At 41.0% G+C, this 14,349-nt stretch overlaps 1 protein-coding gene across 10 annotated transcripts in view; it reads left to right on the top strand.

The window, feature by feature from the left end:
• Positions 1-14,349, top strand: part of POGZ (pogo transposable element derived with ZNF domain) — a 39,472-nt gene that overhangs the window by 9,557 nt on the left and 15,566 nt on the right. For 7 of the 10 annotated variants that reach the window (XM_075040678.1, XM_075040680.1, XM_075040677.1 and 4 more), the window contains exons 2-3: positions 2,138-2,262; positions 4,153-4,314. In XM_075040678.1, coding sequence (XP_074896779.1) covers positions 2,139-2,262; positions 4,153-4,314 — 286 coding nt within the window. In that variant the 5' untranslated portion in view covers position 2,138. Of the gene's footprint in view, positions 1-2,137; positions 2,263-4,152; positions 4,315-9,409; positions 9,610-14,349 lie in introns of those variants that run through there. The other 3 variants (XM_075040681.1, XM_075040684.1, XM_075040686.1) reach the window with 2 other exon arrangements.

Genomic DNA, 14,349 nt, shown 5'->3' with positions numbered 1-14,349 from the left:
TGTTCAGCCAGAATTATGACTGTGTTAGGATAAGAAGGGTAGACATAGCTTAATGATATGAGATTTATAATCTAATTGCTCTGTGGTTACTTAATCCAGCTTATATTTTTAAAGCTATGTCTCTTCTAGTTTTTCAATAGTGAGCTAATAAACGTTGCTCTGTGTTTAAGCCTTCTGGTCAGCACGGTTTTCTGTGGCTGTTGAAATCACAGATTGTCTGCACATGAGTTGGTTTATTTTCTTGCTTGTCCCCTATTATAAGCTGTTTATTTTGGCCAGTTTCTCAGAACATTTCTCTTCAGATTTTTATGACTGTCAAATGGTAGTAGAGATGACAAAATGCAATCATAATAGTCTCTCTTGCCACCAAAATGTAATCAAGAAGAGCAAAATCCCTTCTAGATGTCTTGATTCCCGTTCACTTACAGTAGTAAACTGCCACTTGTTCTGCTCACCAGCCTTTCTGGTGGTTGATAGTAGAGGGAAAGGATTGATTCTTTTTTACTATAATCCAGGTGGGAAATTAGGAAATTCAGGGTTTTTTGGTGTCCTATTTCCTATAATAATCCTTATTTCCTTTAAAAATGCAACTGAGCTTCTAGAATGAGTCATATTGGTTAAAGACTCCTAAATGTATTATTAAGGAGAATTAAAATTTTGCATAAGCTTCATTTATAAGTGAAGTTTAGAAACAGCCAAATCCTGAAACAATGCACTAGGTCTGGGAGAAAGCTCCTTTTAGCAGCTTGGCTGAATGGCTTGTAAGTTGCCAAAGTGTGATTGGATGCATGTGTCTATCAATTAGATCTCAGTAATAGTAGTGCAAATCAGCTTTTTGGAGACCTTTGGTCTCTACCACCTTCTGAGAAGACATGTCCTCTAGGATGCTTGAGACTGTTCCTAATTGTGAATCATCTCGTTTTTAATTCTGGCTTGATGGTCTGAATGTTTAATTGAACTCTAAATACATACAGATTTATACATCATTGAGGTCTAGATTAGATGCCAACGCAGGAGAAAATACTTGACTTTCACTGTAGGCAGATCCATAGAAACTTGTGTTCTGTGTGCAGTGGTGCTCAGAAAATCAAACAAAGTGGGAAGATATGTAAATAGTGGAGCAGAAAGTAGCACTGTGAATTATAATGTTATAACATCGCTATATCAGTAGTGATACACCCCCTGCTTATGTAATTGCCTTTGTTTCTGTTTCCCTGTCTCACAAGGACATAGCCAAAATAGAAGTTTTAGAGATTGGTGACAGGGAGAGAGACTTATCCATAAGGAGAGACAAAACAGGCTGGAATTGTCAGTTGTGTCTTTCCTCTAAATAAATATGGTAATGGTTATACCCAGTAACGAGTAATGCAGAAAAGGTAAATTGGGTACTTTACTCCAGAGATCAAGAGGACATTCGTTTGAGTTGAAAGACAATAACTATGGATCTAATTGCAGAAAATCCCTTTACTCTTTTTCTCTTTGAACTAGTTCATAATTGTCTGTCATATTCCCTGCTACAAGGAAGATCAGTAGGAGCTGGGGCTGTGGGAGTGTGCAAGGGTTTGGGTACAGGTGGGTTTGATTGGGGGGGTTGGCTGAGGTTAGCTGAGGACTGTTGACCCATTTGTGCATGCATTTTTTTACTCATTTAAACTTGGATATTCAATCTCTGTCGTATGTTGGCAGTAATCCTAGAATATTCAAAACCATGAACAGAACAAAAAACCATGATTCTTCCTTCTTTCAGTCACAGTTACTCATTTATTTAAAGGTGCTGGGTTTTGAGGCAGTGACTTCTGATTTCAAAGCTGGTAGGTTGGATTTCTTGTGCAGGAGAGGCAAAACCACTGCAATTTTAAGTCAAAACCAAGAGTTTCCAGCACCAACTTCACAGATTTATCTGAAAAGGAAATGCAGCCTATTAAAGTAGGATGTGGAGTCAGCTCTGTAATTGGAGAAATAAGTAAGAACCTGAAAATACGCAACTTTTTTTTTTTTTTTTCCCCCCTTTGGAATACTGAGAAATAAAAACATTGTTCATATTTGTGGCATTAGAATTTTTCTCATAATGAATGGCTTTCACTGCCTGACAAAACATAGTTTTCCAATAAAGGTTTCTCTTCTTTTCCCTTTGCAGGATGGCGGACACGGACCTTTTTATGGAATGTGAGGAGGAGGAGCTGGAACCATGGCAGAAAATCAGTGATGTTATTGAAGATTCTGTTGTTGAGGATTACAATTCAGTTGATAAAACTGCTACAGGTAATTAACTGTTTTAGTCTAGAATTATTCCCATTATTGGTGTTAAAATTTAAAGGGAAACGGCAGTGATTGGTTACATCGTATCCAGTAAGTATTCTTATTTGACAGCTAAAAAAACCTGTTAATGAGTAATGTAACAAATTTCAGTTTCTCTAGTTGTGAACAGAGCTTCTGAGTGCTGGGTAGAGCTTACGTGATGGTGGTCCTGCACAAGGCCAGGTGTCCTGTGAATAAGTAGTTTAGGAGGCAGGAAGCAGCTTTTTTCTCTGTGTAAGAGGAGTAAGATTTTTGTGGGTGTTGGAAAGGGTGGCCTGTTTGAAAAAATAAGAAGGAAACTTCGGCTAAGTTATTCATGTTCTACAACCAAAGTAGTAGTTTCTTAAAAGTAGAGAATTGATAATTTACATAGAAAATGATGCTTTTTCTTTTACGAAGTGTTTTAGTATGTATCAGCATTCATTGGTGACTAACTTTTGATCCTTCTAGCAGTTACGAAATGAGTGAGGAAGTCAGGTATTTGATTGGTGAATTTTATTTCCTGTGACTTAACTTATGTAGTCAAAGTAGCGAGATTAAAACTAGTCTATTATTACTTATTTAACCCATGATTTGATATAATCTCATCAGTTTCACTTAGGGTTTGGGGGGGGTGGTGGTGATTTTTTTTTTTTCTTTTTTTGCCTGTTTTCTGCAAATGGAAAGATGCGTAACTTTGGTGTTCAGAGTTTGCATTTAAAGTGCAGGTCGGAGTATGTTGTTATCCACTAGTTGTCTCAAATTGTGATAAATTTGGACTCATAAAAAGTAATAATTGCCTGATGGGAGGCTTTATGTTTTTCAGATGCTATATAATCATTCAATTTGTATTGGAACACTGAGTAAAGATACAAGGATGGTACTTTCTGATTGTTGATTTCTGTTGGTATCAACACAATGAGTTGGGCCATTGTGCATATACTTATACAAATTAAACCTTGATGATGAGCATTTCACAATTTGGGGGAGTAAATGAAACATGACTATAATAAGAAAAGCTTTAATTCACTGTCCCTTTGGTTCTTGCCACAGACTTGAGTCTGGTGCGTGGAAAAAGGAATTCTTGCCCCAGTTATGTGTGTGGGTGAAGTAGACTGGCATGTTTAATAAATTAGGCTTTTGTTCAGCCATTTCAATTACTTTTTCTTGGTCGAAATCAAGCAAAGCATCAGCTTAATATCTAGAATAGAGATTGGTCTATGTCTTGTCACAGGCCAGGTATAACTAATGATGGTGATTCAACATGTCTCACATTGCTGGCTACTGCGATCCTAAACTGGGATCCTAGTGTGAAGTGCTGTGGGAGCATTCTTGGTAGTCAGTGCTGCTAACTCCTTGGCAGTAGCTGTTCCACACAGCTCGTGGTTAACACGGTGTGTTTGTGGAAGTATTCAACACTTGGGGCTTTGGAAGGCTTGTTGATAATTGGAGGCGAGTAGAATGAAGCTGTCCCTGCTTAGGGAAGGGTATGCTTCTACTGCTGAGTGCTGTCACCTGCTTCCTCTGGCCTTCCTACCAGGGAGGATTTAGAAGGAGCTTACTTTGAGTAGTATTTAGAAATGCCAAGGTAGGAGGGTGTTTGGAAGGAGAAAGCGATTCCATCATAGATGGGTTGGAATGGAGATGCAACTTACTCAAGATCACTCTTAGTTTTATTTCTCTTGCTTGTGCTGTTTGATAGAAAATACAGAGCTAAAGAAGCTGGATGTGAGTATGGGCTATTGTAAGAAGCTAAAAATTTTACTGAGTGTGATAGTATGGCAGTACAGCCAAGCAGTGTGCTAGTATGGTGTCTCTGCAAACAAATTGTGCTTTCTCTATTTTTCTAAATACAATTATGCCATTCCTTTCTAGCAGTTTCAGTGAGTCTGCAGCCCGTTTCTGCCCCTCTGCCAGCTGTTGCCCATGCATCCATAGGTGCTAATCTCTCTGCAGCCACGTCAGTCAGTAGCAGTGAGGCTCAGAATAGTGACAGTGCTAAGAAGACGCTAGTGGCAATATTTGTGAACAACAATGGTAAGCAGAAATGCCTTCAGTATTTAGAGTGGTTTGGGGTGCAGAGGGGAAATGCGAGGCTCGCTTGCTGTCACACTGTTATGTGCTGTGAGCACGTGAGATTTCGCAGGCTGAACAGGAAGGTGTCAGGGCAGTGTTTGAATGGGAGTTGTGCTAAACCTTGCAGGGACTACAGGGAGTAGCAGCTGGTTTTCTTCAACTGGAGAGTGAATCCAGTGTCCTTACACATTAGTGGAAATTACCATTGGTAGTATTACCCTCCAGGTAAGATATAAAAATGAAGGTCCTGACTATTCAGGGTCGCTCTGGTGCACCATGATGTATTTAACAACAGTAAATGTGTTAAACTGGTGTGTTGGCCAAATTCCAAGGTGAATAATTCTGGGGGTTTTTTGCTATTAAGGGGTTGTTGTGCTTCGTTTCAGACATAGCTTAAGCAATCTCTCCATATAACTTGGTATACTGAAATACAAACTGGGTTTAGGATTCTTTGGGATTAAGGAGCTGTAAAAATAGATTTGTCAAACTCGCCTAAAAGTCATTGCATTGTTTCTAGTAAAACTTAATCAGACACGCAGGTAATGAGGAAGGTTCTATACACTCTTTCAAACCGATATCTTTGTTAGGAGTGTCTTAAAAGTATCTTGATCTCCAAATGTATTGGATATCACTACATAATACACTTGTGATTAATATTTCATAGCTTTACTAATAAAAGTAATTTGAGACATGTTCTAAATCAATTACAAGAAATTAATAAAGGCTTGGTGATATCACTGTGCTATAATTAGATTAATGGTAAAAAAAGAGGAGGAGGAGTGCGGCTACTAAAAAAATAATCTGCTAATAGGAATGTATTTATCAGTAAAATATTTGTATACTATTCTGACAAGTTCAAATATGCCCACATAGGATCTGCTATCCAAACAATTCCCAGATCACATTAAAACTGGTGGATTTGCACAGGAATCTAATTTGGAGAGGCCTTTGTCACATCTGAAATGATTGTGCAGAATCACAACAGTCTGGGAAACTTTTTGTTCCTTTATTTATTGTTTATTTGCTTGTCTCAAAAACAAGAGCCATGGTAAGCTCTGGAAACTAATGCGGAGCTCCAACATATGACTTGAAAATGTAGTGAAGAAGGTTGGAAAAGAAAACAAATTGATGGTTTTGTCTTCCTTTCTCAGTCCCTTGCTGTATTCTCTCCAGGCTGCGAGAGTGTTAGAGCTTTAGGAGGATTGCTGTGCACTGCTGCTGTAGGCTAGCTAGAAATATTTTTTTAATACGTGTGGTACAGTTCAGAGGTACACAGAACAGTTTTCCTAATGGCTTAGTTCCTTGCAGGCTTTGGAGAAACCTTTGCCTGTAAAGCTGGTATTATGTTTCTAGGCATTAATCACTCTACTCTGTACTAGAGGAATGAAATCATAGGCATAGCTACCTGTGATCATCGTCTTTTATATGCTTATTCTTTTATTTTGATTTGCAAACAGAATTAGTGGTAGCTCTTGGGGAAGTAATACCTTCAGATTTTCTTCCATCGGTTAAAAACTGAAGTCAGGTAGGGATGTTACTCAGTGTGACTCCATCTATCACTTTCCATAGTCCTTTTTCTTTTGTGTATCTCTTGTAGTATGTCATCTAATCGTAAATTACCGCTGCGGAAGTGACTTGAGTGGTGAGTGCAGTTTGCTGGGCTGCCTGCTCACGCAGGAATTGCCCTACCAGATGTGCCGTTGGCATCTTGTACCACTGCAGGAACTGCGCTGGATTTGTCCTCTTCTCATGCTGCAGTATCGGCGTGTTGGGATCTCTTTCTGCCCCACAGTGCAAGTCTGCATGTTAAGGAGGGTTTGTAGAATTTCTTAAGTAACGTTTAATCAGAGAACTGCTCTTAGACTGCTGAAAAAATGTGAAAATCTCAGAGGTGTGTGGTGGTCTGCTTTGGAAGAGAGGAGGGAGGGAAATGACCTTTACAGCCACTAGACACAGTTACTTTCCAAATCGGCAGAATTTATGACTTGGCAGCTTCCTCAGCTCTGTTAGCATTGTCGAAACAAAGTATTCAACATCAAAGTATTCAACATCACAGGGCTGTATGTTTCAGGGGTAAGCTTGATGTGGGTTGTATTTGTGTTTTTCTGATCTGCTGGAATAGAACAAACTCTGTATCCGTGTGAGGAACATGCAGTTGGTAGTGTTGTGTGTTCCTGGTCACTGTCATTTGGCCTTTCTCCTTCACTGAGTGGTATACTTTTAAGTGCTTTGTGATGGATGCTGTTAAGTGGAAAAAATATGGAAACATGGTTAGTTTTGCATATCTCTGGAGTGCTTCAGTTTTTATGGTGGAGTAAATTCTCCTCTTGATTGCATTGATGCAGCAGAGGATAGCTCAGCCCATTAACTTCAGGACCAATGCAAACAAAATTCTTCAGCCTACAGCGTGGCCTTTTCCTTCCTGAGTATTGTATTCATTGAGTTCCTGCCAGCTTGTATGACATGACTTTGACTTGCAGGGGAATCCTTTTTGGCTTGATGCCAGCGAGGATTTTGAGTGGCAAAGTGCCACAGGGACATCTGTCACCTCTTCAGTCCCTGCAGTCTCTGCTGGCCCAGTAACTGAGGGTCACATCCCAGTTTAAGTTGTGACTATGTGGAGTGCTCATGAAATGAGCCGTGTCTGGAGTCATCCCAGCTTTCAGCAATCTGTTTTTTATGCTCATGGCTGTCGTTTTGCATTTTGTTTTACATTAATTAAAAAGACTTAGAAGCCAGGGCTGAAAGACCCATTAAATCTATTCATTCTTCCAGTGTAAAGTTTTGTTGGTTTTTGTTTTGTTTTTTTCCCTCTAGGATGTAATTCACTTAAGCAAGCCTGGAGACCTAAAATTTATCTTTTTCTTCTAAAATTTATCTTTTTCTTAAATAACAGCATCCATGTTTGTAAATTTCTAACTTTAAGGACCATACGTTAACAAACACAGGCTTGAATTTCTAGTGAACTGTATTGTACTTCTTAACACTGATGTACACAAACCACCAGTTCTCCTTTGAATGAACAGAGCAGAAGTGTGTACTGGACTGGATAGAAATAACCCCATGTCCAAAAATCAAGAAACAGGATTTCCAAACTAAAGATGGAAACATCTTTTAGCTTATCTTTTTTCCATCTTTCTGCTGGATCCAAATTTTCCCCTGCAGATTAGTTTTAAAATGTCTCAAATTACTGGGACATAAAAGGAAAAATTACTGAAAGCTAAATATATTTGAAGTGACACTTGGCCTAATTTTTTTCTTTTCTTAATTTCCTTTGATTGCTTTTAGCTATACCTGTATCCCACTCAAACCATTTCTTTCTTATATTACATATATGCGCATAGCTAGCTGGTATAACATATACATCTGTCTGTTTCCAGAGTCCTTGTATGCAAAAAAGCATTGTTGTTGTTGACAAGAAAATGAGGTGGGTGCCACATGGGTGCATGTCAGCCTGTCAGCTTACCTCCTCTTTAATAATTCCACCATCAGATAAATATCTCATTCCTGCAATTCTTTTCACCGCAAGAATCACAAAGTGCTTTTTGTGCTGAAAATATAGAAACTACAGAAGAAAAATACTGCAGTTATATTTAATATGCGGCAACTGTGTAACAGTATATGGTTAAGTCCGGTTAGGATGGGAAGTGAGAAAACTTAGTCTCGTTTAAATTACTGCCTGTACAGTGTGACAGGACACTTCCAGTGCATGCTTACTCTGCATACTGCCCTGTGATGCCACTCTCCCCTAAACCGTATATAATGTTTAGTATAATTTTTGTCTTACACTTGTTGACAAAAATTATGTGATAGTTTACATCAAGCTCAGCTAGCCTGTCATCTAGGGAGCGGTGTTATGGCAGAAGCTTGTCTTAGCTTTGCTCCCTGGGCTTCCTGTTTCTTGAAGGATATGTCTTGGAGCAGTGCTTGACCTGCCATGCTTCCTGAAAATGGATTCAGGGAGCACAGGAGCCATCTCAAGTAGCTTCTCCTAAGAATGATGGAAGGCTCCTCAGATACCTACAAGTGTCTGTCCCCAGGCACCAGTAATCCCTTATTTCTCACTGAGTGCCCTGGTGAGCTGGCTCCACTTGATGCCCAAATCACCTGCCATTAAAGCCTTAACAGTGTGTCTCTACATTGCTGCTTTTCATCCCTCAGCTATCTGTGCTGGCTGCTGAGGGCCTTTCATTGGAGAACAAAGTCATCTAGGAATTGAGTCATCCCAGGCTTATTAGTCTAGCCTTTGTAAGCCTGAGAGGACCTTTGTTGGTGCCCAGGTGTTGAATTCAAAGTCTGTGTGTATGGTAACCTCTAAATTGTGATGTGCTGACACCAGTCCTAACCATTTATCACTGATTTTGACGTGGATTGTGTCAGTGGTACGAGCCTTGGCACTGATGGCCTCCTTAGCAATGGTGTGGTGTGCTCTACCTTTGAGGTCCCTATCTCTGCGCTTTGGCTGTTCACAATGCAAAGTAACTTATTGATGGGCTCAGCACTAGGGTTCTTCTCGTGGAAGGTTATCTACAGTTGTGAACTGTAGATCATCTGTATGGGGGTTTCTGGAGTATCAGATTAAAGAAGCTTTGTCAGTCCAACCTCTCCTGTGAACAGCCAGGGCACATCTCAACAAGAGTGGCTTCTCCTTTAGAGGAGAGCATCTCTGCTGTGCTTAGCTGAGAGAGAGGATAAAGAAACTCCTCTTCTATGTGTTTAAGTTCTGCCTTCCTGGTAGTCAAGGAAGGAGTTCAAGAAGTGTAGAAAGAGGCCTAGGACTTGCAAGGATCACTGTGTCCAGGACTAAACGGGCTGTTTAGGAGGCTTGCTTCATCAACTGGCATTTAGGTCTAAATCACCCTCCTCCAAGAAGCCAATTAAGCAATTTCCAGCAAGCTACTTGGAGAATCATACACTTGAAAGGCAGGAGGAGAAGAGAGAAGAACGTAATTTGTTCTTTCCCAGCAGCTGATTTCTGCCATGGTCTCCTCATTCTCCCTAGATGAAGTAGTGGATCTATGCACATCTGTCTTGGCTGGTGAGTTTAAAGTGCTCCAGGACCTGTGGAAACCTTACAAACCTCCTTGGAAACAATTTAAGAGAAGTACTGCATGCTCTTGGACATGCTACTCCAGAAGGCTTGTCATTCTCACTTACGAAAGTCTACCAAAGCCTGGAGAAAAAAAAAAAAAAAAAAAAAATTGGGCATACAACTGTGTCCATCCTGGCCACATTGAAAAGAATCTGCAGTTTCTGGTAAGGAATTAGAGTATTTATATATGCTTCTGCTATTGTTTTTTCTAGTAATGATAGCATTTCGGGAGAGCAACATGGCAGGCACCTGCCAAGTCCACACTGAGTGAAAAGAGTCAAAATCATTGGACTGATTGGACCAAAAGATCTTTGTCGGCTGGTTTCTGCTTTAAAACAGACTTAAATCTAAGGTCATCTTTTGGTTGTTAAACTAGTACAAGTCTTCCCAGATTATTTGTAAACTCCAAAGGAGGACCAGAAGGAGTTGGAAACCTGACTGTCACACTCTGCTTGAGATCGCCCAGTGGCCTCCATACTAACCACAAGGTCATCATAGCTTCAGTCTTCAGGATTTCTCATGGAAGTTCCAGTGGCAATGCAAGACCTATCACTTGCAGTCACAGACCTTCAGCATTTGGCAAGGTCCCCACTCCTTGAAAGATCTGGGGATGACTGTGGGCTCCTTGTCAGCCAAGTAAGATCATCAAGACACTGAGGAAGAGAAAATTATCATCTGATGCTCTGGATTTGGGTCTCCATCAGATACTAGGTGGGATGTAGATGTTCAGAACCTGATAGAACTACCCAGAGAGTCTTTTTTTTCTTTTTTCTTCTCTGTCTCTTCTTTAATCTTATTTTTTTGTATTGTGAAGGGATTACCTCTCTCAATTTTTTTTTTTTAAAGATTGCAAATCCAGTCTATTTGTCTCTAGTTTTCATTCACTCCACCTTTTTCTCATCCCTCTTCAGAGACCTTGCTTTATAAAACAAAAAAGGCTAGAAGCATGTCCCCTTTTTCACTTGGGACTGGAGGCAGCATGCACAGAGTTCAGACAATAGTGGGTTTGTGCTCATTGTTTTTGATCCTAAAGAAGAAATTGGTCCAAGATAGGCTCCCAGCCTTCATGACATCTTGGCACCTCCATCCTCTGCCTCGGTTTGAGGTTACGTTTGCTGATTGATGCTTCCTTGTCCCCCCTCCATGCTGTGGAAGTGGGAACTGGTGTCTCTTTTCCATCAGTCCCCTTGCTGTCTAAGGTGCTTGAAAAAGTGAGGCAAGATGCAGTGTGGGCCAGGCAGTTGCGTGGCTTGGACCTGAACCTTCCGATTTAGTCTTCCATTGCCCTACTGCTTCTACCTAGTATAATCTTCATGAAAACATTTGAATCATACACCCTGAGGATTGCCAGCCAGGCAGCATCCAGACTGTCAGTGTAAAGCATCTTCCGTTAAAAGAAGCTGTTTTGGCTGTGGGTCAGAACATTTTGGCATGCAGCAGGTCTTTTCCTGGATTTACACAGTTACATAGGAAACATTTGCTGTTCGGGTACAGCAACCCTTTCATCTTAACATCAGCAGTTCCAGCAACATTGGACCATTTTGTAGCCCTGAAACAATCTGGATGTTCTGTCAGTCTCATGTCATATTGTGCTGCAAACCTACAGTGGGAAGGTTTCTGCGGAGCTTCCTCTCTCTGCTGGTTTGGAAGCTCTTTGTCCTCAAGACATGGATTGTAGTAATAGTGTGATTGAGTAGTGCATAAATACAAATACATGAATGACCTGAACTCTGTGAGGAAGAATGGTACAGGGGAAGAAGGAATTGAAGCCCAAATAACTATCCTGCTCATTTTCTGGTGTTGAGTTTGAAATACTTGTGGCCTGATTAATTTCTTTTTTAAAATGTTTTCCCCTCCCCAAGATATTTGGAAAAAGTAATGCATTTTATATGCGCAGATCACTTGCAGTTGTAAGCTCCTTGCTGTCTTGAGACCTGGCCACATGTATTGGATCTGGCTGAGATGGAGTTAATTTTCCCCATAGCAGCCCTCATAGTGCTGTGTTCTGTATTGGTAGCTAGAGAGGTGTTGATAACACACCAGTGTTTTGGCTGCTGCTGCTCACAGAGCATCGAGGCTGTCACTCCAACATTCCCCCCTTGCCAGTAGGCTGGAACTGGGCAAGATCTTGGGAGGGGACACAGCCAGGACAGCTGACCCAAACTAACCAAAGGGATATTCCGTATCTTATGATGTCTGCTCAGCAATAAAAGCTAAGGGGGTGGTGGCATTTGTTATTACAATGTTTGTCTTCTAGAGCAACTGCTATGCTTACTGAAGCTCTACTTCCTGGGAAGTAGTTGGACATTGCCTGCTGATGGGAAGCAGTGAATAAATCTCTTGTTTTCCTTTACTTCCATGTGCGGCCTTTGCTTTTGGTTTATTAAACTGTCTTTATCTTGACCCATGGAGGGGGGGTTTCCATCCTATTTTCTCCCTGCCCTGTCCTGCTGAGGAGGGGAGTGATAGAGTGGCTTGGTGGGCACCTAGCTTCCAGCCAAGGTCGACCCACCCCACCATGTCACCTGTAATAGGCATTTGGGAGATGAAGATGTAGTGATTGCTAGAGGAAAAAGTAAATTTTTTGCTAAACTGCTTAATGCGATGAGATTCAGTTTTTTCCAGGTGTTGGTTAATAACCTCAGGCACCAAAACACCTCTCTCTTTGATGGTCCCTTGCTCCATCATATTTCCATCATTTACAGTGCAAGAGTCGGGCATGTGCAGACACCGCCCTGTTTCCCGCATAGCTTTGGTTAGTTCCCTGACCATCAGCCACCTTGTGTGCAAAGTGAGGCAGATTTCTGTGGAAAAGACAATGTCTGGCTGTGAGTTAAAGTTGGTTTTGTCAGAGGGTGTATGCAAACTACAGTAGCTGACCTTTATGGTTACTTTGTAGCTTGATCCACAGCATGCGCTTGAGCTAATGCGTGGTGTGTGGGAGCAGAGAATTGTGTCCATCCTCCGGCAGACTGGCCACTGAAGGGGAATGACAGGAAAAGTGTCCTGCTGAGCATCGTTAATGTTTGTCAGTAGCAAAGGTTTGCTCTAAACTAGTAGCTTGGTGGTTGTAGACCATTCCATCCCATCTTTTGCTAGCACATTTCTTCACAACCTCCTCCCTCATCCTTTCTTCTGTTCCTTGTAATTCCTTCCCTGTCTCAGGTGCCAGCAAACATTGGCAGTAGATGGGAGACTCTTCTGATCTTTGTTTTGGTGTGACATTAGCCCCCAAGTTGCCAGAAGCAATTGGGCAATATTCCTGGGTTTGAATTTCGTCATTCTGTGCAAATATTGCAAGTCTGCTCTGGTTGGCAAGTAAGAGCTTGTGGAACTGGGAGCACACAGAGAACAAATCGGATCTTGACTGAAGGACACAGCCAACTGCTAGTAAGTGTCTGCTGGGCTGGTGCAAACTGAGATGACCAGAAGCTGATTAATGTGGATTTTCCTGGAGGTAGTTGGAGATCATGGACGGACGGCCCTTGGGCAGCGGTGCAGAAGAAAATGTTACAAGAAAAAAAGGCACAAGAAGAAGCAAAATTTGCTTTTCTTTAATGACTGAACAATTCTACTTGTTGCAGCCTGCCACAAAAAAAAAAGAGAATCATTGAGGCAGACCTCAATCCATACAGTTAGCAGTTCACAAAGCAGTAGGATACCTTTTTCATCCGTAGGTAACGGAAAGCATTTGGTAACTCTGGCCATGGCCATGGGATGTCAGCAGTCAAAACTTCACAAGGTGATGTGCACCTTCTGAGGACAGAACCTCATGGCAGAGTTGCTAGGCAGCTGTATCTATAAGGAGCAAGTCTGTAGTAGACATACACAGTGAAAATCCATCAGGGAAATCCCTCTGGGCTTGATGGTGGGTAACACCAGCGTTAGAACTCCCTGGCAAGTACATCAGCACAATTGCAAGGAATCAAATCACTGCTGCTTAGTGTAAAGTGCAAGTTATTGTCAAACAAGCAAATACTAAATAAAATCCATTAGTATAAAACCCTGTAAAGATGCTTTAAGCTGAATGGTTTTACTTCCAAATAAAGCCAGCTAGAAGCACCTGCACACACAGTGGGTCTCAGCTGATGTGGTTTCTTGCTAAGCTGCAGTAACCTAGTTGTTTGCAATTATATGAACATGCTCTTGTACCAGATGACTTGTGTGAAATACTTCACGTATTGTGTGATACTAAGGATGTTGAGTTTAGTGGATAAAACTATTGTCTCTTCCCCATCTTAACTTTTTTTTCAAGCAGGATGTTTCACTTTTGAATCAAGAGAGTAAGCACTTTGAACCATTGTAAGATATTCTTATGATACTGACTGCACATGATGACTTCAGTGTGATCCAGATGTTTTCAATATCTTTTTTTTTTCTTCCCTTCTTTTATTCAAGTTTGTCTGCCACATTCTGAAAATTCAGTCCCATAGTCCTCTTTCTGTCCAAGGATGCTGAAGATAACTTTAAGTTACTTCAGAATTCTTGTGACCTCCTGGTCCTGGTTAATTGAAGCCCTCGGCAGACTCCAATGTCCATGATGGTCTGGGTTTGTCGCTGCTGTTCAGAAACTTTCAGTGTTGCTCTACTTCTGGTACACATCCTATGCCAGGGGTTATAGTGGTTCAGCATAAGTTTTCCCAGTATCTGCCAGCAAGTGAATTTTTACTTAATGAGACTAGAAAAAATATTTTCTTTAGCTGCTGTGGCTGTGTTCAAAGGGCACATAGGAGCCAGAATAATCAGTCTCTGAGGTTGCTCAAGGCTAAGGAATTTGAACACCTAGTTCCTAGGCAGCTTGGATAATCCTAGCCTAAATATGAATATTAAAACAACATATAGAAGGGTTGGATATTTTCACAAGTTTACTTTTAAAGCATGCTCTGGAAAACTCATTCAAATTC

Source organism: Buteo buteo, chromosome 11, assembly GCF_964188355.1.
Source record: "Buteo buteo chromosome 11, bButBut1.hap1.1, whole genome shotgun sequence".
Classification (NCBI taxonomy): Eukaryota; Metazoa; Chordata; class Aves; order Accipitriformes; family Accipitridae; genus Buteo; species Buteo buteo.
The sequence above is the reverse complement of the archived record's forward strand: the minus strand, read 5'-3'. Positions and strand labels throughout refer to the sequence as shown.